Below are 25,791 nucleotides of genomic sequence, written 5' to 3'. Positions count from 1 at the left end.
GACAGAGCTTGCAGTGAGCCAAGATCGCGCCACTGCACTCCAGCCTGGGCAACAGAGCGAGACTCCATCTCAAAAAAAAAAAAAAAAAAGAAATATCAGTATTGCATGAGTACCTAGATCTGGCCGTCCCTGGACCTTTTAGTAAATGAGACAATAAATCCCTTATTTTGCCTAATCCAGGATGAACGTGATTTCTGTCACTTACAACTAACGTTTTAACACACTGGGGTAGAAAGCATGGAGGGGTCGGCCAGGTATGGTGGCTCACACCTGTAATCCCAGCACTTTGGGAGGCTGAGGTGGGTGGATCACGAGGTCAGAAGTTCGAGACCAGCCTGGCCAACATGATGAACCCGTCTCTACTAAAAATACAAAAATTAGCCAGATGTGGTGGTGCGTGCCTGTAATCCCAGCTACTCGGGAAGCTCAGGCAGGAGAATCACCTGAACCCGGGAGGCAGAGGTTGCCGTGAGCCAAGATCATGCCATTGCACTCCAGCCTAGGCAACAGAGTGAGACTCTGTCTTAAAAAAAAAAAAAAAAGAAAGCATGGAGGGGTCACAGAGAAGTCAGTGGCACTGGCCAATTGGAGGGTCCGCATGAGCACACCCTCACAGCTGCACTCTTGGCCTAACAGTAAGCTTCCTAGATTTTCCTCATTGCTCCAATCCCCAGAGGCCTGAGCAACGCAGCTGGCATGGAGGATGCTGTGGGAGGGCCTACCTTGTCAAGCATGTTCTTCAGCATGTCCACTTCTTTCCTGAGGGCTGTGATGGTGACCTGGAATGCATGAAGATCAGTGAGCAAGTCCTGCAGGGTCTGCATTGACTGCAAAAGAGGAGGAGAAAATGTGAAGCCGGGTATGGCTGGGGGAGAAGGTAAGTGAAGTGCAGAAGCTTTCTGATGATAGCCGTTGTTCAAGAGGTCCTCTTGGCTCTCCCAAGGCCTAGACTGGAACCTACAAGGGGACCAGGAGATGCTACTAAAGTCAACAGTGCTCTAATCTCCAAGTGGCCTGGATGAGAAGGAGGCAACTCTGTATTTGAATATATCCAGAAACCAGGAGTTACTCGTCATGAAGCATCTCACGCCCTTTCTTGTATGATAGATGTCAGCCAGGGAGGAAGCACAGCCCATCCCTGGGTAGGAGCCACTGGAGGATCAGGAGCAGGAGAGACAGGGTTGCATTTACTTTTTGTTTCTAAGATGGAGTCTCACTCTGTGGCCCAGGCTGGAGTGCAGTGGCGCGATCTCAGCTCACTGCAACCTCCACCTCCTGGGCTCAAGTGATTCTCCTGCCTCAGCCTCCCAAGTAGCTGAGACCTCAGGTGTGCATCACCACGCCCAGCTAATTTTTTTGTTTTTGTTTTTGTTTTTGTTTGGTAGAGATGGGGTTTCACCAAGTTGCTCAGGCTGGTCTCGAATTCCTGAGCTCAAGCAATCTGCCCGCGTCAGCCTCCCAAAGTGCCACAGCACCCGGCCTGTATTTACATTTTAAAGGATCTCTCAGGCTCCTGTGGAGCCTGGCTCTGGAGGGCAAAAGGGGAAGCAGCCTGCCTGCAGAAATGATTGCTTGCTGTAGGGAGAAATCCTCACACATCTGGTGTCAGAAGTGTGTTGTGAGCTTGGCGCGGTGGCTCATGCCTATAATCCCAGCACTTTGGGAGACCAAGTCAGGCAGAACATGAGGCCAGGAGTTCGAGATCAGTCTGGCCAACACGGTGAAACCCTGTTTGTACTAAAAATACAAAAAAACTTAGCAGGGCCTGATGTTGCGTGCCTGTAATCCCAGCTACTTGGGAGGATGGGGCAGGAGAATCACTTGAACCTGGGAGGCAGAGGCTGCAGTGAGCCGAGATCGCACCACTGCACTCCAGACTGGACAACGAAGTGAGTCTCTATCTAAAAAAAAAAAAAGCGTGTTGTGAGAGCAGTGTGAAAGAAACTGAGTTTTTTTCCACTCAGAGGGCCAAACTATCTGGAAGATATAATAATTATAAACATACATGCACTTAACAGAGCCCTTTATAAAATACATGAAGGAAACACTGACAGAACTGAAAGTGTAACTGAAAAGCACGTTGGTTGCTCGCTGCATTGCAGGGTTCAGTTACCATAAGCAAGGTCTGGTACCAAAAAGAAAGTGAATTTATTCTGAAGCTAGCTTGGCGAAGGGGCACAAAGCGCCCTGGCTTTAAACGTGCCGCTTCACTTCTGGAGAAAAAGTGGGCACTTTTAAGACATAGGGGATATAGCCAGCAAGGGCAGGGGTCTCCTTTTGAGCGTGATGTCTTATCTACTGGGAAGCTGAGTTGGCACCTTCCTGGGAAGAAGTAAGTTGTAAAAGTGGCCATGGGCACGCTTTCAACATGTCCTCCTGGTGAGACTGAACTCTCAGGCAATCCCTGGAGAGTGGAAGTTCCCAGGTGAAAGTCCTATAAGGGGTGTGCTTTGGTCTCTAAATCTGTTTCTTAACTCTCCAGGAGTTACATGAACTTGCCCTGTAGGGAGTGACTGGTGAAGGAGGGGTCAAAGACTATCTTTGCCTTCTTTTTTTTTTTTTTGAGACAGAGTCTCACTCTGTCACCTAGGCAACCTTCACCTCCCGGGTTCAAGTGATTCTCCCACCTCAGCCTCCCAAGTAGCTGGGACTACAGGGGCACGCCACCACGCCCCGCTAATGGGGTTTCACCATGTTGGCCAGGCTGATCTCAAACTCCTGACCTCAAGTGATCCACCCACCTCGGCCTCCCAGAGTGCTGGGATTACAGGCATGAGCCAACTCACCAGGCCTCTCTTTGCATTTCTAAAGGGCTAAGTAGGAAGTGGGGAGCAGTGGGGAAGGAGAAAGGAAGAGAAAATAATTTTAAAAATAAACTATCTCTTAGAAAAATGGGGGTACTCAGTTACAAAAGGAGAAATAGTTAATTCACAAGAATAGTTCGAGACTTCAATTTCCTATTTTCAGTAATGAATAGAATAACTAAGATAAGGAAGGTCCAGCACGGTGGCTCACACCTGTAATCCCAGCACTTTGGGAGGCTAAGGCCAGCAGATCTGAAGTTCAGGAGTTTGAGACCAGCCTGGCCAACATGGTGAAACCCCATCTCTACCAAAAATATAAAAATTAGCCAGGCGTGGTAGTGTTTGCCTGTAATCCCAGCTACTTGGGAGGCAGAAGTGGGAGGATCACTTGAACCCCGGAGGCAGAGGTTGCAGCAAGCCAAGATCATGCCACTGCTCTCCAGCCTGTGTGACAGAGTAAGACTCCATCTCGAAGAAACAAAACCGGAGATAAAAAGAACAGTATCCTGGGTGCAGTGGCTCACATCTGTAATCCCAGCATTTTGGGGGGCTGAAGCAGGTGGATCACTTGAGCCCAGGAGTTCGAAACCAGCCTGGGCAACATAGCGGTCTCCCATCTCTACAAAAAAATACCAAAATTAGACAGGCGTGGTGGTGCATGCCTGTAGTCCCAGGTCCCTGGGAGGATGAGATGGGAGGATCACCCTAGCCCAGGAGGTTGAGGCTGAAGTGAGCTGTGATTGCACTACTGCCCTCCAGCTTGGGTGACAGAGTGAGACCCTGTCTCAAAAAAAAAAAAAAAAAAAAAAAAAAAAAATTAAAAAGAAAAGAAAAAGAAAAAAAGAAGAGCAAGAGGCTGGGTTCAGTGGCTTACACCTGTAATCCCAGCATTTTGGGTGGCTGCAGTGGAAGGATGGCTTGAGCCCAGGGGTTCCAGACCAGCCTGGGCAACCAAGGGAGACCCTGTCACTATAAAATAAATAAAATTAACAAAACAAAAGACCAGCAAGAAAAGAGAAGATTTGAACAATAGTATAAACCAACTAGACATAACAGATATCCACGGAATACCCCACTTGACAATGGTAGAATACATATTATTCTCAAATGCACATAGAACACTCTCCAGGATAGACCATATGGTAAAACCATAAAACAAGCCTTAACAAATTTCAAAAGGACTGAAATTATGCAAAATACATACTCTGACCACAATGGAATTAAATTAGAAAGCAACAGAAGAGGCCAGGTATGGTGGCTCATGCCTGTAATTCAGCACTTTGGGAGCTTGAGGCAGGAGTATCATTTGAGCTCAGGAGTTCCAGACCAGCCTGGGCAACATAGTGAGATCCTGTCTCTATAATTCAAACATAAAATAAAAAAGTTCTTGGATTGCCAATGGCTCCCATAGACAGGGCTTAAAACAAAAAAACAAACAAACAAAAAACAAAAACAGGCCGGACGTGGTGGCTCACACCTGTAATCCCAGCACTTTGAGAGGCTACAGCAGGCAGATCATGAAGTCAGGAGATCGAGACCATCCTGGCCAACATGGTGAAACCCCATCTCTACTAAAAATACAAAAATTAGCTGGGCGTGGTGGTGCGTGCCTGTAGTCCCAGCTACCCGGGAGGTTGAGGCAGGAGAACTGCTTGAACCCAGGAGCAGAGGTTGTAGTGAGCCAAGGTCATGCCATTGCACTCCATCCTGGTGACAGAGGAAGACTTCATCTCAAAAAAAAAAAAAAAAAAAAAGGCAACAGAAGAAACTGTTGAAAATTCACAAACATGTAAAAATTTAAAAAACATTCTACTAAATAACAAATATGTCAAAGAAGGAATCACAAAAGGAATATGTCAAAGAAGGCCGGGCGCGGTGGCTCACACCTGTAATCCCAGCACTTTGGGAGGCCGAGGCGGGCGGATGATGAGGTCAAGAGATCAAAACCATCCTGGCTGACACGGTGAAACCCTGTCTCTACTAAACATACAAAAAAAAATTAGCCGGGCGTGGTGGCGGGCACCTGTAGTCCCAGCTACTTGGGAGGCTGAGGCAGGAGAATGGCGTGAACCCGGTAGGCTGAGCTTGCAGTGAGCCAAGATTGCGCCATTGCACTCCAGCCTGGGTGAGAGAGCGAGACTCCATCTCAAAAAAAAAAAAAAAGAAAAGAAAAGAAAAGAAATATGTCAAAGAAGAAATCACAATAGAAATAGAAATTAGAAACTAATTTGAAATGAGTTAAAATGAAAGCACAACACACCAGAACTTACGGGATGCAGCTAAAGTGGTGATTAGACACTTATAACACTTATTGTTGTAAGTGACTATATTAACAAAGAAAGATCTTGAATCAATAACTTAACCTTCCACCTTAAGACACTGGAACAAAGAAAAGCAAACTGAACCTAAAACAAATAGAAATAAGAAAATAACAAAGAATATGGTGAAATTAATGAAATAGAGGATAAAAAAATAGAGAAAAATCAATGAAACTAAACACTGGTTAATTGAAAAGGTCAACAAAATTGACAAACTTTTAGCTAGATTGGCCAAGAATCAGACTCAAATTATTAGAATCAGAAGTGAAAGAGAGGGCATTCTATCAACTCTACAGAAATAAAAAGGATTATAAAGAAATACTATGAATAATTGCCTGTGGACAAATTATATAATTTAGGTGAAATGGACAAATTCCTAGAAAGTCATTAAAACTGACTCAAGCAGAAATAGACAATCCGAATAAACCTAAAACAAGTGAAGAGATTAAAGTCATAATAAAAAGTACCTTTTGTGCTTCAAAAGACACCAGCAAGAAAATGAAAATACAACCCACAAAATGGGAGAAAACCTCATTTTGCAAATCATATAGCTGAACCAGTATATGCAGAATATATACAGAACTCTTACAACTCAATGATACAAATAACCCAATTAAAAACGGGCAAAGATCTGAATAGACATTTCTCCAAAGATGATGCGTAAATGGCCAATAAGCACATAAAAAGAAAAGATGCTCAACATCATTCGTCATCAGGGAAATGAAAATCAAAACTACAATGAGATACCACTTCAAACTCTGTAGGATGGTCAGAATCGAAAGTCAGATACTAAGTGCTGTTAACCATAAGGAGAAATCGTAATTCTCATACACCGCTGGTGGGAATGTAAATTGTGCAGCCATTTTAGAAGTCAGTGTGGCAGTTCCTCACAAGATTATACAGAGATACCAGATGATCTCTGATTCTAATCCTAGGTATATTCCCAAAAGAAATGAAAACATAAGTCCATATAAAAACTTGCACACATGGGCCAGGCGTGGTAGCTCACGTCTGTGATCCTACTGCTTTTGGAGGCCAAGGTGGAAGAGTGCTTGAGGCCAGGAGTTCAAGACCAGCGTGGGCAAGACAGCAAGACCACATCTCTACATAAAACTTAAAAATTAGCCAGGCATGGTGGCAAGCGCCTGTAGTCCCAGAAACTTGGGAGGCAGAGATGGGAGGATCACTTGAGACCAGGAGTTTGAGGCTGCAGTGAGCTATGGTGGCACCACTGAACTCCAGCCAGGGCAACAGAGCAAGACCTTGTCCCTAAAAACAAAACAGAAGTTTGTACATGAATGCTTATAGCAGCATATTCATAACAGTCAAAAGGTAGAAACAAGGCTGGGTGCGGTGGCTGACGCCTGTAATCCCAGCACCTCGGGAGGACAAAGTGGGCGGATCACCTGAGGTCAGGAGTTCGAGATCAGCCTGGCCAACATGGTAAAACCCCGTCTCTACGAAAAATACAAAAATTAGCCGGGTGTGGTGGTAGGCACCTGTAATCCCAGGTACTCGGGAGGCTGAGGCACAAGAATCACTTGAACCCAGGAGGTGGAGGTTGCAGTGAGCTGAGACCGTGCCACTGCACTCCAGCCTGGGCGCCAGAGCCAGACTCCCTGCATCTCGCGTGGAGATTGCAGTGGCGCCATCTCAGCTTACTACAACCTCCGCCTCTGTGTGATATGCAGTGAGAGGTTTCTCACCCAAGACCCACCTGCTGTCTCACATGTAGGGGACATGCTCTGGACTCCTGTCCTGGGGAAGAAGGGGCAGGAGAGAGAGCTGTGGGGAAAGTGGCTGAGGTCTTTTTTCTGCCCAGGGTGACTGGGCCACATTCAGGGCTTGGATGGTGCTGAGTTCAAGGGAAAGTGCGTCCCCGACAGTTGCCCTTCCAGAAGCTGACCCATGCCATAGTCCTCGAGGTAGGGCTTGTCCAAACCTGCTCTCTCTCTCTCTCAAGAGGGCTTTAAGGATGCTGGGGTTCAGCTAAGGCCCAGTACTTACAAAGGCCTTAAGAGGCCTGAAAAAGGGGCTAAAGCAAACACCCCCTCAGACAAGCAGCTAGACTTGTCCACACGGTCACATGTGGGACTTTGGAAAACAGGAATGCTAACATTTCCCTCCATGGAAACGAGGAATGCAAGAGCACTTCACGACACTGTGAAGGTGACACCAACGACATCTGAGTGTTCGTTACCATTACTGCAATCATGGCAACCTTGGTCCTCTAACACCCTAAAGTGTCTTCCACACCTTCAAGCAATGTTACGAAATAGTTAAAACCCAATTTTTATTTGTATTTTATTTATTTTTTTTGAGATGGAGTTTTGCTCTGTCGCTCCGGCTGCAGTGCAGCGGTGCGATCTCGGTTCACTGAAATCTCCACCTCTCGGGTTCAAGCGATTCTCGTGCCTCAGCCTCTCGAATGGCTGGGACTACAGGCACGCACCACCATGCCCAGCTAATTTTTGTATTTTTAGTAAAGACAAGGTTTTGCCACATTGGCCAGGCTGGCCTGGAACTCCTGAGCTCAGGTGATCCTTCTGCCTCAGCCTCCCAAAGTGCTGGGATCATAGGCGTAAACCACCACACCTATCCTTAAAAATCCAATTTAAATGTGACATCATTTTAACCTGTGCAATATACAGCAGGAGCTTTGTAGTTTCTGGGGGGAGTAAAATGGGGAGGGTGTTTAGAAATAAAGAAAGCAACAATAGGTTGTTAGCATCCCCTTACACTGGATCCCTCTCCCGGGGACTTCCTGGACCCAGTGCATGCAGATGGCATCACCTGAGCTGCAGAAGCTGCGTGCACATATCCAACCAATTCTGACAATGGCCAAGAACAAATTAGGAGGGCAGAAGTCCAGGAATGGACTTCACAAAGCCAGCCAAAAACACTTTAAGGCTAAAAACAAAGCAAAACCAGTTACCACTAATCTTTTCTTCTTCTTTTTTTTAAGATGGAGTTTCATTTTGTCTCCCAGGCTGGAGTGCAGTGGCACAATCTCGGCTCACTGCAACCTCTGCCTCCCAGGTTCAAGCAATTCTCTTGTCTCAGCCTCCCGACTAGTGGCTAATTTTTGTATTGTTAGTAGAGACGGGGTTTCACCATGTTGGCCAGGCTGGTCTTGAACTCCTGAGCTCAGGTGATCCGCCCGCTTTGGCCTCCGAAAGTGCTGGGATTACAGGTGGGAGCCACCACACCTGGCAGTTACCACTAGTCTTAAGACAAATGTTATGATTTAAAAGTCATCAGAGGCCGGGCACAGTGGCTCATGCCTGTAATCCCAGCACATTGGGAGGCCCAGGCGGGTGGATCACCTGAGCTCGGGAGTTCAAGACCAGCCTGGCCAACATGGTGAAACCCCGTCTCTACTAAAAATACGAAAATTAGCTGGGCATGGTGGTGCACGCTTGTAATCCCAGTTACTCAAGAAGCTGAAGCAGGAGAATCTCTTGAACCCAGGAGGCAGAGGCTGCAGTAAGCCAAGATCATGCTGCTGCCCTCCAGCCTGGGCAACAGAGCGAGACTCCGTCTCAAAAAAAAAAAAAAAAAAAAAAAAAAAAGGTTAACAGAGGGTGGGCGCAGTGGCTCAAGCCTGTAATCCCAGCACTTTGGGCTGAAGTGGGAGGATTACTTGAGCCCAAGAGTTCGAGACCAGCCTGGGGAACATGGCAACACCCTGTCTCTACAAAAAATAAAAATTAGCCAGTGTGGTGGCACAGGCCTGTAGTCCTACCTACTCAGGAGGTTGAGGTGGGAGGATTGCCTCCAGTGTTGAGCCCGGAAGGTTGAGGCTGCAGTGAGCTGAGATCGAGCCACTGCACCCCAGCCTGGGCGACAGAGTGAGACCCTGCCTTAAAAATAAAAACAAACGAGTCAGTCGTGAGCGAACGAGCAAGAGGGTGTTCCACTGCTAGAGCCGAGTGAAGCGATGCCTAAAGCAAAGGAACTTGTTTCTTCAAACTCTTCTGGCAGTGATTCTGACAGTGAGGTTGACAAAAAGTTAAAGAGGAAAAAGCAAGTTGCTCCAGAAAAACCTGTAAAGAAGCAAAAGACAGGCGAAACTTGGAGAGTTCTGTCATCTTCCCACAGAGGAGCAGCAGCAGAGATGGTAACATGTTTCAGACTGGGAAAATGAGGTACGTTGGTGTTCAAGATTTTAAAGGCAAAGTGCTAATTGATACTGGAGAATATTGGATGGATCCTGAAGGTGAAATGAAACCAGGAAGAAAAGGTATTTCTTTAAATCCAGAACAATGGAGCCAGCTGACGGAACAGATTTCTGACATTGATGATACAGTAAGAAACCTGTAAAATTCGAGCCATATAAATAAAACCTGTACTGTTCTAGTTGTTTTAATCTGTCTTTTTACATTGGCTTTTGTTTTCTAAATGTTCTCCAAGCTATTGTATGTTTGGATTGCAGAAGAATTTGTAAGATGAATACTTTTTTTAAATGTGCATTATTAAAAATGTTGAGTGAAGCTAATTGTCAACTTTATTAAGGATTGCTTTGTATGCCCACCACCTAGTGTAAAATAAAATCAAGTAATACAATCTTAAAAAATAAAGACAAAAAAAGAGTGAATAAAGGTTTTGTAAATATATAAAAGAACTTGCACACTTCTCAAAAGGCTTTTCTCTTTTTTTTTGAGACAGTCTTGCTCCATTGTCCAGGCTGTAATATTAATAATAGCTCACTGCAGCCTCGACCTCCCAGGCTCAAGCAATCCTGCCTCAGCCTCCTGAGTACCTGGGACTACAGGTGCACCACCATGCCCAGCCAATTTCAAAATTTTTTGGTAGAAAGGGAGTCTCGCCATGTTGCTCAGGCTGGTCGTGAACTCCTGGGCTCAAGCGATCCTCCCACCTCAGCCTCTCAAAGGGCTGGGATTACAGGCATGAGCCACCACACCTGGCAATCTTTTCTCTTGAACATCTGTAGAAAGAACTGATTCCCCATTGGCATCATGAAAGTGAACCGGTTAATGTTGACGCAGCTACAGGATTAATGGCTTAGTTGTAATGCAGTGGCAATGCATCTCATTCCCTCAAAAAGACCAATAAGTTAAAGGTTTTCTACAATTTAAAAAAATACCCTAAGCCTTGGACCCACAATGTTACGGAAACAGGGTTAGACGAAACAGTTTCAACAACAAACAGCTGACATCATCCCTCGTTTTCGCCTGTGAGGCCAGCTGCAAGAGGTTATCATTACAGGGGAGAAAAACCAAGGCCTGAAGGAGGCAGACGGGGACTCGCGAAAGGAACATTGTAAAACACGTTTGTTTGCCAGGCGACCCCCCGGCAGCCTCACTAGTTGGTGGGTGCAGACAGTTAGCTGTGCAGTTTGCACCATTCTAGAACCAGCTGCCATGGCAACCCCGTTCAATGGGTCATTGTGGGAACCTCGGACAACTTCAATCAGGCTGGGACAAGGCAAGATTCTCTAATGATGGGGACATTCCTTAGCTGCGCAAACAGTCCTGAAGGCTGTATAACTAGGTCTGAACCTGTCCACGAGCCCCTTTTGTGAGCTGGGTGGGTTGCCCTGTTGAGCTGCTTTTTAGAAGCCTTCATCCATCAAGGCAGGCCAGGGGGCAAGCTGCCTCTGGAGTGCCGGCACCTTGGATCCTGGTATCCGCCCATCCTGCCTGCAAGGCCCTCATAACTTGCCCTCGGCCACCCCAGGCAGCCCTGTCTCTAGTAACAATTTTTGTCTTAAAGTCTATCTTGTCTGAGAAGATCCCACTCTCCTCTGGTCACTGCTTGCAAGGAATATCTTTTGTTATTTTTTAATTTTTTTGAGATGGAGTTTCGCTTTTGTCACCCAGGCTGGAGTGTGGTGGCGCGATCTCGGCTCACTGCAAATTTTGCCTCACGGGTTCAAGTGACTCTCCTGCCTCAGCCTCCCCAGTAGCTGGGATTACAGGCTTCCGCCACCACGCCAGGCTAATTTTTTTTTTTTTTTTGACGGAGTTTCAGCTCTTGTTGCCCAGGCTGGAGTGCAATGGCGCAATCTCGGCTCAACACAACCTCCGCCTCCCAGGTTCAAGCCGTTCTCAGCCTCCCGAGTAGCTGGGATTACAGGCATGTGCCACCACACCCGACTAATTTTGTATTTTTAGTAGAGACGGGTTTCTCCATGTTGGTCAGGCTGGTCTTGAATTCCTGACCTCAGGTGATCCACCCACCTCAGCCTCCCAAAGTGTTGGGATTATAAGGGTGAGCCACTGTGCCCCGCTGGAATATCTTTTTATATCATTTTACTTTTAACGTATTTGTGTCTTGTCTTTTTTTCATAGAGACAGGATCTCACTCTGTCACTCAGGCTGGAGTGCAGTGGGGCGATCAGAACTCACTGCAATCACCAACTCCTGGGCTCAAGTGATCCTCTTGCCTCAGCCTCCCAAAGAGCTGAGATTACAGGTGCATGCCACCGTGCCTGGCCCTATTTGTGTCTTTGAATCTTAAATGTGTCTCTTGCAAACAGCATATAGTAGTTAGGTCATGTTTTTTTTGTTTGTTTTTCATCTATCCTGCCAATCTCTGCTTTTTTTGGTGGTAAAATACACATAATATTAAAGTATAAAAATATTTTAGTATTGGCCGGGCATAGTGGCTCATGCCTGTAATCTCAGCACTTTGGGAGGCCAAGGCGGGCGGATCACGAGGTCAGGAGATCAAGATCATCCTGGCCAACATGGTGAAACCGCGTCTCTACTAAAAATACAAAAATTAGCTGGGTGTGGTGGCGGGCACCTACAGTCCCAGCTACTTGGGAGGCTGAGGCAGAAGAACTGCTTGAACCTGGGAGGCAGAGGTTGCAGTGAGCTGAGACCACACCACTGCACTCCAGCCTGGGCAACAGAGCGAGACTCCGTCTCAAAAACAAACATATATATATACATATATATACATATATGTATACATACGTATGTATACATACGTATGTATACATACGTATGTATACATATATATATATACATACGTATGTATACATATATATGTATACATACGTATGTATACATATATATACATATATATGTATACATACGTATGTATACATATATATACACATATATATGTGTGTGTGTGTATATATATTATATATGTATACATATATATGTGTGTGTGTGTGTGTGTATATATATATATATATGTAAATATAAAAATGCAAAGAAAAATTAGCCAGGCATGGTGGCGCGCACCTGTATTTCCAGCTACTCAGGAGGCTGAAGCACGAGAGCCACTTGAACCTTGGAGGCAGAGGTTGCAGTGAGCAGAGATTGCACCACTCCACTCCAGCCTGGATGACAGAGCGAGACTCCATCTCAAAAACAAACATATATATATACATATATATACATATATATGTATACATATGTATGTATACATATATATGTATACATACGTATGTATACATATATATACATATATATGTATACATACGTATGTATACATATATATATACACATATATATGTGTGTGTGTGTGTATATATATTATATATGTATACATATATATGTGTGTGTGTGTGTGTATATATATATATATATGTATATATATATATATGTAAATATAAAAATGCAAAGAAAAATTAGCCAGGCATGGTGGCGCGCACCTGTATTTCCAGCTACTCAGGAGGCTGAAGCACGAGAGCCACTTGAACCTTGGAGGCAGAGGTTGCAGTGAGCAGAGATTGCACCACTCCACTCCAGCCTGGATGACAGAGTGAGACTCTGTCTCAAAAAAATAAAAAGAAAATAAAAATGAAGTGTGCAATTTGATGGCATTTGGTATGTACACCACTATCTACTTCCAAGACACTTCATTCTCCTAAAAGGAAATCTCGTCCCTGTTACAGTCTCTCTCTGTTCCCCCCTTCCTGAGCCTCTGGAAACCACTAATCTACTTTCTGTCTCTATGAAATACACAGATTATGCCTTTAGATGAAATGTCCAGAATAGGCAAATCTGTAAGACAGAAAGCAGATTAGTGGTTGCCAGGGGTTGCAGGGAGGAGAAGTAACGGGGAAATAGGGTTTTTTCCTTTCAGGGTGATGGAAATGGCTTAGAACTAGATAGAGGTGGCTGGCTGCACAACCATGTCAATATATCATGTGCCACCGAATTTTCATTAATTCAGTGTTTAATGTCCACTTTTAAATGGTTGATTTTATGTTAGGTCAATTTCCCCTCAATTTATTTATTTATTTTTAATTTTTTTTTTTGAGATGGAGTCTTGCTGTTGCCCAGGCTGGAGTGCAGTGGCGCAATCTCCGCTCACTAGAACCTCCACCTCCGGGGTTCAAGCGATTCTCGTGCCTCAGCCTCCTGAGTAGCTGGGATTCCAGGCATGCACCACCATGCCTGGCTAATTTTTTTTATTTTTATTTTTAGTAGAGATGGGTTTTCATGATGTTGGCCAGGCTGGTCACGAACTCCTGACCTCAAGTGACCCACCTACCTCGGCCTCCCAAAGTGCTGGGATTACAGGTGTGAGCCACCACACCCAACCAGTTTCCCCTCAATTTGAAAGAGAAGAGTGGTAACTTGGGAACACTCTGAAAATGGCCCGGACTCCCGGGGAGATCCAGCTGGACACACCAATGGGCACAGTTCTGGCTCAGAGAGGACTAGGACATGCTGCCTCCAGGGATAGGAAGGCAGTCATCGCTGGATGGTCTCCTTTTTGGAGACAAGACTCTCTCTGTCACCCAGGCTGAAGGGCAGTGGTGCGATCTCAACTCACTGTAACACCTGCCTTCCAGGCTCAAGCGATTCTCCTGCCTCAGCCTCCCGAGTAGCTGGGATTACAGGTGCCTGCTACCCACCTGGCTAATTTTTTTTTTTTTTTTTTGAGACAGAGTCTCGCTCTGTCACCAGGCTGGAGTGCAGTGGTGCGACCTCGGCTCACTGCAAGTTCCGCCTCCTGGGTTCAAGCGATTCTCCTGCCTCAGCCTCCCGAGTAGCTGGGACTACAGGCGCACGCAAGCATGCCCAGCTAATTTTTGTATTTTTAGTAGAGACGGGGTTTCACCATGTTGGCCAGGATTGTCTCGAACTCCTCACCTCAGGTGATCCACCCACCTTGGCCTCCCGAAATGCTGGGATTACAGGTGTGAGCCACTGTGCTTGGCCAAATTATTATTACTATTTTTAGACATAGGGGCTTGCTCTGTCCCCCAGGCTGGAGTTCAGGAGAGTGACTACAACTCACTGCAGCTTCCAACTCCTGGGGTTAAGTGATTCTCCCACCTCAGCCTCCTGAGGTAAGACTACAGGTGGATGCCACCACACCCGGCTAATTTATTCATTTTTTGGTAGAGATGAGGTCTCACTACGCTGCCAAGGCTGGTCTTGAACTCCTGGGCTCAAGTGATCATCCCGCCTTGGCCTCCCAGTGTTGGGATTATAGGTGTGAGCCACTGTGCTCGGCTTATTTTCCCTTTCTTATTTCTTCTTGGGCTGCCAGTAATTGAACACTGTCCACGTGCTGGTCAGGGTTAGCAGGGGTCAGCAGTCAAAGGTAAGCCAGGGTCAGAGGCCACGCCTCAGCGCGCAGCTCCCTTGCCCACCAGCTGCTGAGCCTTCAGCCAATCACTGAGCTCCTCTGAGCGTCAGTTTCCTCACCTGTAAGGCAGAAGGAATGCCTCTTTGCTGCTCCTCACAGGGCTGGTTCTTGGAGGTTCTCACTCACTTGTGTCTGTCTATCTCCCCTGCTAGGCCGGGCGTGCCTACTCTAGTTCACCGTGACTACTCTGGTACTTCTCCCATGGTAGCTCCTCCAGGCATTTTTTAGAAATTGGGGTAAGGCCGAGCACAGTAGCTCACGCTTGTAATCCCAGCACTTTGGGAGGCCCAAGCAGGAGAATCACTTGAGCCTAGGAGTTTGAGTCCAGCCTGGGCAACATAAGGAGACCCTATCTCTACAAACAATACAAAAATTAGCCAGGTGCAGTGGTGCACACCTGTGGTCCCAGTTACTTGGGAGGTTGAGGTGGGAGGATTGCTTGAGTCTGGGAGGTTGAGGCTACAGTGAGCCATGATTGAGTCACTGCATTCCAGCCTGGGTGACAGAGTGACACCCTGTCTCAAAAAAAAATTGCGGTGAAATTCACATAATGTACAATTAGCCACTTTTAAGTGAACAATTCAGTGTCATTTAGTACATCAGTGAGGTTGTATAACTATCACCTCCATCTAGTTCCAAAACATTTTCATCACCCCAAAAGGAAACCCTATATCCACAAAGCAATTACTCCCCATTCTCTCCTCCTCCAAGCCCCTGGCAACCACTGCTTTCTGTCTCCATGGATTTACCTATTCTGCACATTTCGTATAAATGGAATCATACACTGGGTAGCCTTTTGTGTCTGGCTTCTTTGCAATACTTGATGGAGGCTGCAAGCTTGGCGTTTTGGTTGTGCCTGACTCTAAAGCCCCCTTCTTCCCACTCTGCGTAAAGAGATGGCCCATTGTAGGGGAGTAAGCAACAAGATGTCCCAGGAGAGGGCTGGGTGCGGTGGCTCATGCTTGTCATCCCAGCACTTTGGGAAGCTGAGGCAGGTGGATCAGTTGAGATGAGGGGTTTGAGACCAGCCTGGCCAACATAGTGAAACCCCATCTCTACTAAAAATACAAAAATAGCCGGGTGTGGTGGCATGTGCCTGAAATCCTAGCTACTAGGCTGAGGCAGGAGAATCACTTGAACCCAGGAGGCGGAGGTTGCAGTGAGCCAAGATCACGCCACTGCACTCCAGCCTGGGTGACAGAGCGAGATGGAGTCTCAAAAACAAACAAAAGACGTCCCAGGAGAGAGCCAGTGGTGAAGGGAGGAAAAGAAGTGTCTGGTGGCTGGGGGCGTACCTTGGCCATGACTTCATCATGACCCTCCACCATCTTCCGGAGCTTGATCAGATGCCACAGATCCTGGACGGGCCGGGCAGTGCCCTGGCTGGCTTCCAGCAGCTGGGCGGTGGAGGGCAGGTCCTGCAGCAGGGCCAGCTGGTTCTCTAACTTGTCGAGGCGGCTCACCACGTGGTCGAAGACATTGCTGAGCCTCTTCATGGGGTTGAGGATGGGCTGGGCGTCTCCTTCCCTGGGCATGATGACCGCCTGCGAGGTCTGCAGGAAGTCCTCATCCCGAGAGGACTTTCTTGAGCTCGGCCATGTGGATGTGCTCCAATATGCCATGCAGCAGGAGGTGCAGGGCCTTGAAGTTCAGCACCCCGCGCTGTGGGACGGCGATGTTGGCCAGCTCGGTGAACGTGAGTGAGAAGCTCATCCTGCCAGGGTGGGTCAGTGGGGCTGGGGTTCCAGGCGTCCTCAAGGACAAGGGGTAGCTTTCAGTGGTTCCGAGAGCTACACGGACTGGTCCTCAGAGGCCTGGGGTGGTGGTGAGTCACAGCAGTCGGGGAGGAATGGCCTCTGTTCTGGCTGGAGCTCAGATCAGAGTCTCTGGTTGCCAGGACACCAAATAATGTGATGAAACGGGCGCAATTCAAAGTCTGGAGTGGGGCAGGTGCTCCCTGGTAAGCCTCACCCAGAGTAGGTGCTCAGTTAATGTTGGATGAATGTTTGAATAGCTGATGGCAGCCTCTTCATTCAAGCCCTCTGGTGATGTGAGACTGGTAACTTTTTCCTAGAAGCACATATGGAAGGGATGGAGAGGCAGCTCCCTCCTTGGAATTCTCTCGAATCCGGGCAGAAGACAGGTTTCTTGGAGTTAGGAAGACCAGGTTTTACAAAGAGATAAGAATCTGAAGTACTGGCTGGGTGAGTGTGGGGTTCAGGCCTGTAACCCCAGCACTTTGGGGAGGCAAAGGCGGGAGGACTGCTTGAAGCCAGGAGTTCGAGAGCAGCCTGGGCAACATAGTGAGACCCTGTGTCTACAAAAAAAAATTTGTAGTTAGCTGGATGTGCTGGTGCACATCTGTAGTCCCAGCTACTCAGGAGAATGGGGTGGGAGGATTGCTTGAAGCCAGGAGTTTGAGGCTGCAGTGAGCTATGATTGTGCCACTGCACTTAGCCTGGGCAACAGAGTGAGACCTTGCCTCAAAAAAAAAAAAAAAAAGAAAAGAAAAGAAAAGAAAAAGAAAAGAGAAAAGGCCGGGCACGGTGGCTGACATATGTAATCCCAGCACTTTGGGAGGCCAAGGCGGGTGGACCACGAGGTCAGGAATTCAAGACCAGCCTGGCCAATACGGTGAAACCCCGCCTCTACTAAAAATACAAAAATCAGCCAGGCGTGGTGGCACGTGCCTGTAATCCCAGCTACTCTGGAGGCTGAGGTAGAGAATTGCTTAAATCCGGGAGACGGAGGTTTCAGTGAGCCAAGATCGTGCCACTGCACTCCAGCCTGGGCGACAGAGCGAGACTCCGTCTCAAAAAAAAAAAAGAATCTGAAGAACTACATTCATTTCTGGACGCATCCAAAGGCCCCCCACAGTGTTCCATTTTCTCGTGTGTGTGTGTGTGTGTGTGTGTGTGCAGTGTGTGTGACAGAGTCTTTCTCTGTTACCCAGGCAGGTGTGCAGTGGCGCAATCTCTGCTCACTGCAACCTCCGCCTCCTGGGTTCAAACGATTCTCCTGCTTCAGCCTCCTGAGTAGCTGGGATTATAGGCACCTGCCACCATGCCCAGCTAATTTTTATATTTTTAGTAGAGATGGGGTTTCACCATGTTGGCCAGGCTGATCTCAAACTCCTGACCTCAGGTGATCTGCTTGCCTTGGCCTCCCAAAGCGCTGGGATTACAGGTGTGAGCCACCACACCTGGCCAAGTGTTCCATTTTCTGGGAAGGAGAGCCCAGGTGGTAAGAAGGGCATTGTCGGCTGGGCGCGGTGGCTCATACCTGTAATCCCAGCACTTTGGGAGGCTGAGGTGGGCAGATCATGAGGTCAAGAGATGGAGACCATCCTGGCCAATATGATGAAACAAAAATTAGCTGGGCATGGTGGTGCGTGCCTGTAGTCCCAGCTACTCGGGAGGCTGACGCAGGAGAATCACTTGAACCCGGGAGGCAGAGGTTGCAGTGAGCCAAGATTGTGCCATTGCACTCCAGCCTGGTGACAGAGCAAGACTCCGTCTCAAACAAAGAAGGGTGTTAGGCTGGGTGCGGTGGCTCACGCCTGTAATTCCAGCACTTTGGGAGGCCGAGGAGGGCAGATCATGAGGTCAGAAGATCGAGACCATCTTGGCTAACACTGTGAAACCCCATCTGTACTTCAAAAAATATACAAAAAATTAGCCAGGCGTGGTGGCGGGTGCCTGTAGTCCCAACTACTCGGGAGGCTGAGGCGGGAGAATCGTTTGAATCTGGGAGGCGGAGCTTGCAGTGAACCGAGACCGCACCACTGCACTCCAGCCTGGGCGACAGAGCAAGACTCTGTCTCAAAAAAAGAAAAAGAAAAAAAGGGCGTTGTCCTTTCTAGGCCCTGCATTTCCCTGCCCACCCAAGTGACGGTGCCCTCACCAGACCCTGCTCTGCTCCCCGCTTGAGCTGGGCTCTTCACAACCCCTGTGCTCTCAAACAGGGTCTCAGCCCTGCTCTGACATCATAAGGACATGGCCAAGAGCCAGCTGCCACAGGACCAGGAGGCTGCGTGGAGATATGAGGTATGGTCAGGCTCTGCTTGGTCAGTTCTGGGACAAGAGAATCCCAGCCTGCTTGCTCCTGGGAAAGTCTGCAGGGACACTCTCGGCTTAACACCAGGAGCCCCGACTCCCAGCCCAGCCAGCACTGTGATCCCACATTCCTGGTCCCACGCCACACAGCAGGAGCCCTGCTGAGGGATTCTCCATTGAGTTCATACAGGTGGGGAGGCAAATCCTTGCACCAGCTGTGGAATCTTGAGCAAGTGACTTAACCTCTATGAGCCTCAGCTTCCCTCTCTGCTAAATGGGGAAATAAAACATGGCGGCTAGAAATAACATATGTAACATGCCAGGCCAGTGCTGATGGAAAACGTTTCTTGCACTCAGGCGCCGTGGCTCATGCCTGTAATCCCAGCACTTTGGGAGGCCAAGGTGGGCGGGTTGCTTGAATCCAGGAGTTGGAGAGCAGCCTGAGCAACATAGCAAGACACCATCTCTACAAAATAAAAAATTAGCTGGGCATAGTGGCTCACACCTGTAATCCCAGCTACTCAAGAGGCTGAGGCAGGCAGATTGCTTGAGCCCAGGAGTAGAGTGTGAGACCAGCCTGCACAACACGGTGAAACCCCATCTCTAAAAAATATACCAAAATTAGCTAGGCATGGTGGTGTGTGCCTGCAATCCCAGCTACTCGAGGCTGCAGTGAGCCAGAATCACACCCCTGCACTCCAGCCTGGGCAACAGAGTGAGACCCCATCTCAAATAAAACAAAACACAAATCGCTCCTTGACCAGAACTGATCTGGCAGCCACTCTTGCCAATGGTTAGAACTGTGGGAGCAAGAGTCCAGGAAAACGCCTTCTGAATTGAACAGTGGGATATTTTCAGGGATGCTGCTTGTGAATCAATCCCATGTTCCTACTTCACAACAGATGCTTCTGCAGAGGTCATTACCAGTCCATCCACAAAACCTAGCTCTTCAGCCAGGCGTGGAGGCAGACAATGAGATAACAGCTGGGCAAAGGTAACCCAAGGAGGCTCCTCTGGGGAGGTGACATCTGAGCTGAGACTTGAAGAGAGGGCATTCCTGAAGCTCTTTCAGAATAGAGACCTTCTCTTTCTTCTCTGTCTTTCTAGTATCAGAACACAGATCCCTGCACACAGTAGGTGCTCAGTAAGTGTTTGCTAAATGGATGATAGCTCCGAAGGAGCTGTCAACTCTCATGGGGCCATATTAATGATAGAAATATTATAAAACAAATGTTAACACTGTAACCATTCATGTTTCTTTTAGAATAATTTAGCATTTAAATGTGAAGATCTGGCAAAACCAAGCATTGGCAAGCATATGAACAACAGATCTCTCATCTGCTCTGACAGAGCAGAAATTAGCAGACTTTGGAAAACTGTTTGGCAGGGTCTGCAATGCTGAAAAATTGCACACACTATGACCCAGCCAGTCCAGCCCTCAACCGGAACCCACCAGGAATTGACATACACCATGCACAAGGATGTTTGTGACAGGACTACTCATAGTAGCTAAAAATTCCCATCCAACTATCGCATATTCAAACAGTAGACTATAACACAGCAGTGAGAATGAACAAAGACAACTACATGTAATAGTGGGATGAATTTCTTTTCTTTTCGTTTCTTTTTTTTTTTTTCTTGAGACAGAGTCTAACACTGTCGCCCAGGCTGGAATGCAATGGCGCGATCTCGGCTCACTGCAACCTCGACCTCCTGGGTTCAAGCGATTCTCCTGCCTCAGCCTCCCAAGTAGCTGGCATGACAGGCACATGCTACCATGCCAGGCTAATTTTTGTATTTTTAGTAGAGATGGGGTTTCACCACGTTGCCCAGGCTGGTCTCGAGCTCCTGACCTCAGGTGATCTGCCTGCCTTGGCCTCCCAAAGTGCTGGGATTACAGGTGTGAGCCACCGCGCCCGGCCAACTTTCATTGATATAAAATTGAGCGGAATTACATATATAAAAGGGTTCATGCTGTATGAAACCATTGTTATAAAAAGTCCCCAGACTGCAGCCATAAAAAACGATGAGTTCATGTCCTTTGCAAGGACGTGGATGAAGCTGGAAACTCATCCTCAGCAAACTAACACAGGAAAAGAAAACCAAACACTGCATATTCTCACTCATAAGTGGGAGGTGAACAATGAGAACACATGGACACAGGGAGGGGAATGTCACACACCGGGGCCTGTCGTGGGGTGGGGGAAGCAAGGGGAGGGATAGCATCAGGACAAATACCAAATGCATGCAGGGCTTAAAACCTAGATGATGGGTTGATAGGTGCAGGAAACCACCATGGCACATGTACACCTATGTAACAAACCTGCACATTCAGCACATGTATCCCAGAATTTAAAAAGAAACAAATGGCCAGGTATCGTGGCTCAAGCCTATAATCCGAGCGCTTTGGGAGGCCGAGGTGGGTGGATCACGAGGTCAGGAGATGGAGACCATCCTGGCTAACACGGTGAAACCCCATCTCTACTAAAAAAATACAAAAAATCAGCCAGGCATGGTGGCGGGTGCCTGTAGTCCCAGCTACTGGGGAGGCTGAGGCAAGAGAATGGCGTGAACCTGGGAGGCAGAGTGTGCAGTGAGCCAAGATCAAGCCACTGCACTCCAGCCTGGGCGACAGAGCAAGACTCGGTCTCAAAAACAAACAAACAAACAAAAGTCCCGAAATGGAGTAAACAAATCTTAGGTGTTGGAGGTGAGGCGAGTGGTTACCCTTGGGTGACCTCATGCTTGGAAGGAAGCATGAAGCTGAGCTGTAGGAGAGTGGGCACGCTGGTGTGGCCAGTTTGGGAAAATTCATCAAGCCGTTCGCTTCTAATATGGGCACTTCTTTTTTTTGAGATAGGGTCTCACTGTCACCCAGGCTGGAGTGCAGTGGTGCAATTGCAGCTCACGCAGCCTCAAACACCTGGGTTCCAGCAATCCTTCTGCCTCACCCTCCGAGTAGCTAAAACTATAGGTGTGCACCACCTCTCCTGGCTGATTATTTTTATTTTTATTATTGCGGAGATGGGTCTCACCATGTTGGCCAGGCTGGCCTCAAACTCCTGGCCTCAAGCGGTCCTCTGGCCTCAGCCTCCCAAAGTCCTGGGATTATAGGCGTGAGCCACCGCGCCCGACCCTGAGCACTTTTCTGTATCAAAGTTCTGGGAATCTGCAACGATTCAAACAAATTAAGAGGCCAACAACGTGGATTCCATTTGGGTTTTGCTGGCTCAGCTCCAGTGGGCTCCTTCCCAGTTCTTGCTGCGTGTAAAGAAAGATTTTTGCAAAAAAAATCTGGCCTGAATATAACAGCTTCTTCTCTCACCTCAGTGTGTGCTGACTCACACCCATGCCAGGAGAGCAGCTTGGGCAGTGAGCAGCACCATGAGGCTAGAACCACAAGACCTGGGGTCTGCTGGGCATGGGTTGTGTGGCCCTGAGCCTGTGCCTTAAACCCTCCATGTAGGTTTACGAGCTGGAGGTAAACATTTGCAGGTTCCTTGTTGAGATGAAGGGAGGTAAGGAGAGTGGCGTGGTACCCAGCACGAAGTGCTCACTGACGTTAGCTGCATCTCCCAAAATGAGTACATGATTCTGTTTGAGGCTTTCAAGGCAACAATGCATTAGCTTGATGCTGGAGAGGGGGCCAAGGAGGGAGAGAACATGGGAGGAGAGAGGTACCTCCTCGGACCAGTCAGTCTTTGCTCTGATGTGCAGAACTGCATTCAAAATGCTCTGGGGTTTTGTATTACAAAAATTACTGTAATCTCAGCACTGTGGGAGGCTGAGATGGGCGGATCACGTGAGGTCAGTACTTAAAGACCAACCTGTCCAACATGATGAAACCCCGTCTCTACTAAAATTATAAAAATTAGCTGGGCATGGTGGCGGGTGCCTGTAATCCTAGCTACTTGGGAGGCTTAGGCAAGAGAATCGTTTGAGCCCGAGAGGCGGAGGTTGCAGTGAGCTGAGATCATGCCATTGCACTCCAGTGGGGGCAACAAGAGTGAAACTCTGTCTCAAAAAAAAAAAAAAAAAAAATTAAAAAAAAAAATTACCCACTGTGTGCTCTAACCAGCTCAACAACAGAAGATACAGAAACAGGCAAAGTGAGTACATGAGTTCATTTGCATTGCTATAAAAGAATACCTGAGACTGGGTAATTGATAAAGAAAAGAGGTTTTGGCTCACGGTTCGGCAGGCTGTACACAAAGCACAGCGCCAACATCTGTTCCTGGTGAGGCCTCAGGAAGCTTCAAATTGTGGAAGGTGAAGGGGAGCTGGCATGTTGCATGGTGAGAGAAGAGCAAGAGAGTGGGGAGACGCCAGGCTCCTTTTTATTTTATTTTGTTTTATTTTTTTGAGACAGGGTCTCCCTGTGTTGCCCAGGTCTTGGCTTACTGCAACCTCTGCCTCCCAGATTCAAGTGATTCTCCTGCCTCAGCCTCCCAAGTAGTTGGGATTGCAGGCGCCCGCAACCCTGCCTGGCTAATTTTTGTATTTGTAGTAGAGATGGGGTTTCCCTATGTTGGCCAGGCTGGTTTCGAATTCCTAACCTCAGATGATCCACCTGCCTCGGCCTCCCAACCTGCTGAGATTACAGGATTACAGGTGTGAGCCACTGTGCCCAGCTGGTACTCTGGTTGGTTTTTTTTTTTTTTTTTTTTTTTAGACAGAGTCTTGCTCTGTCGCCCAGGCTGGAGTGCAGTGGCGCGATCTTGGCTCACTGAGAGCTCCGCCTCCCAGGTTCATGCCATTCTCCTGCCTCAGCCTCCTGAGCAGCTGGGACTACAAGCGCCCGCCACCACGCCCAGCTAATTTTTCTATTTTTAGTAGAGACGGGGTTTCACTGTGTTAGCCTGGATGCTCTTGATCTCCTGACCTTGTGATCCGCCCACCTCGGCCTCCCAAAGTGCTGGGATTACAGGCATAAGCCACCGCACCCGGCCTGGTGTTCTGTTTTGATGTGGTGCTGGTTGCAATAGTGAGTGAGGTTTGTGAAAATTCTTCAACCTTAACACTCATATGCACTTTTTTTAATAGGGTCTCCATATAAGACTCGGGTCTTATTTTAACTCTGGCCTAAAAGTACTAAACTAAGAGAGATAAACATTACCCCTGGGTCTCTGTAATGCAAACTGCAAGACAGGAAAGGAAAGGCAAGGAAGGGACTCCACCACATCCCCAGTGCCACTGTGTTGCCAGCAGATGGCACTGGTTATAGAGAAAGTGGAAGAGCTCCCGCTTTTCTTTTCTTTTTTTTTTTTGAGAGTTTCACTTTGTCACCCAGGCTGGAGTGCAATGGCATGACATTGCAACCTTGGCTCACTGCAACCTCCGCCTCCCGGGTTCAAGCGATTCTCCTGCCTCAGCCTCCCGAGTAGCTGGGATTATAGGCATGCACCACCACGCCTGACTAATTTTTGTATCTTTAGTAGTGGTGGGGTTTCACCATGTTGGCCAGGCTGGTCTCAAACTCCTGACCTCAGGTGATCCGCCTGCCTTGGCCTCCCAGAGGGCTGGGATTACAGGCATGAGCCACCATGCCCAGCTGAGCTCCTGCTTTTCATACTTTTAGGCGCAAAAGTTCTTGGGAGCCCCATGGGCTGGCCCTGCTGAAGGTCAGCAGGTGTTCCCCCACTGGTGGGAGAATGGTCTTCTGGTAGCAGGTGCCATGAGGTGGAAAGACACCTGTCACTGAAGATGTCCCGGGCCTACAGCACTCCTGCTGCCCCAATTATGGTGAAATCTGGACTAAAAATAAGAGGTGGTGGCTTTGTAGTACCGATGTGAGTCTCAGAGGCGCGCCTCGGGTGCCAGGGAGGAGGAGCTGCGTTCTGCAGAAAGTGAACGTTGCCCAGGAAAAGGTGACACAAGTAGCTCCTCTGCAAGCCTGAAAATAATGCCATTCAGGACAGCCGTGGGCTCCTGATCTGACAGCGAGTGAGGCAGGAACATGAGGAACATCGTCCTGTCTCCGGGCCTGCGTTTACTTTGTTATTTCATCACATGTCCGAATTCTTCCGGAGTTGCTTTTTGTGTAGCCCTGCCCCTCCTTTTCTGATAACAGCCTTATTAAGATATAATTCATCTAACATACAATCCATCCATGTATAATTCAATGGCTTTTAGTATATTTGCAGATGGTTGCAAACACCATGACAGTCAATTTTAGAACATTTCATTACCCTAAAAAGAAAACACGGCCGGGCGCAGTGGCTCACCCCTGTAATCTCAGCTACCCAGGAAGCTGAGGAAGGAGGACTGAAGACGGCTTGAGCTCAGGAGTTTGGACTAACCTGGGCAATACTGGGAGACCCTATCTCAAGGAAGGAAGGAACGGAGGGAAGGAGGGAAAGAGAGAGTGAGAGAGAGAGAGAGGGAGGGAGGAAGGAAGCAAGCAAGGAGAAAGAAAGAAAGAGAAAGAGAAAGAAAGAAAGAAAGAAAGAAAGAAAAAGAAAGAAAGAAAGGAAGGAAAGAGGAGAGGAGAGGAGAAAACCTGTACCCATTACCACTTACCTCCCATTTCGCCTGAACTCCCCCCGCCCTAGGTAACCACTAATCTATTTTCTGACTTTCTGTCTCTATGGGTTTGCCTATTCTGGACATTTAATGTAAACTGAATCACACAATAAGTGGGCCGTGTGCAGTGGCTCACATCTGTAATCCCAGCACTTTGGGAGGCCAAGGTGGGTGGATTACTTGAGGTCAGGAGTTTGAGATCAGCCTAGCCAACAAGGTGAAACCCCATCTCTACCATAAATACAAAAATTAGCTGGGTGTGGTGGCAGGCACACCTGTAATTGCAGCTACTTGGGAGGCTAAGGCAGGAAAATCGCTTGAACCTGGGATGTGGAGGTTCCAGTGAGCCAAGATCACACCACTGCACTCCAGCCTGGGCGACAGAGCGAGACTCTGTCTCAGAAGAGAAAAACAATAAGTGGTCTTCTGTGACTGGCTTCTTTCACTTAGGAAGGGCTTCTTTCACTGGGGGTGGTGGCTCATGCCTATAATCCCAGCTCTTAGGAA

General features: G+C 47.9%; 1 protein-coding gene and 1 pseudogene across 1 annotated transcript in view; one reads left to right on the top strand and one right to left on the bottom strand.

Annotated features, from left to right (window-relative positions):
- The window catches only part of C18H16orf96 (chromosome 18 C16orf96 homolog), a 48,683-nt gene extending 31,618 nt beyond the window's left edge, over positions 1-17,065 (bottom strand). The window contains 3 exon segments of the mRNA XM_055365179.2: positions 723-827; positions 16,003-16,279; positions 16,281-17,065. Of these exon segments, the coding sequence (XP_055221154.2) occupies positions 723-827; positions 16,003-16,279; positions 16,281-16,420 (522 nt within the window). The 5' untranslated portion in view covers positions 16,421-17,065.
- LOC134757452 (activated RNA polymerase II transcriptional coactivator p15-like) lies at positions 9,022-9,713 on the top strand (annotated as a pseudogene).
- Positions 17,066-25,791: the final 8,726 nt, after the last annotated feature.

The sequence above is a fragment of the Gorilla gorilla genome, chromosome 18, assembly GCF_029281585.2.
Source record: "Gorilla gorilla gorilla isolate KB3781 chromosome 18, NHGRI_mGorGor1-v2.1_pri, whole genome shotgun sequence".
NCBI lineage: Eukaryota > Metazoa > Chordata > Mammalia > Primates > Hominidae > Gorilla > Gorilla gorilla.
The sequence above is the reverse complement of the archived record's forward strand: the minus strand, read 5'-3'. Positions and strand labels throughout refer to the sequence as shown.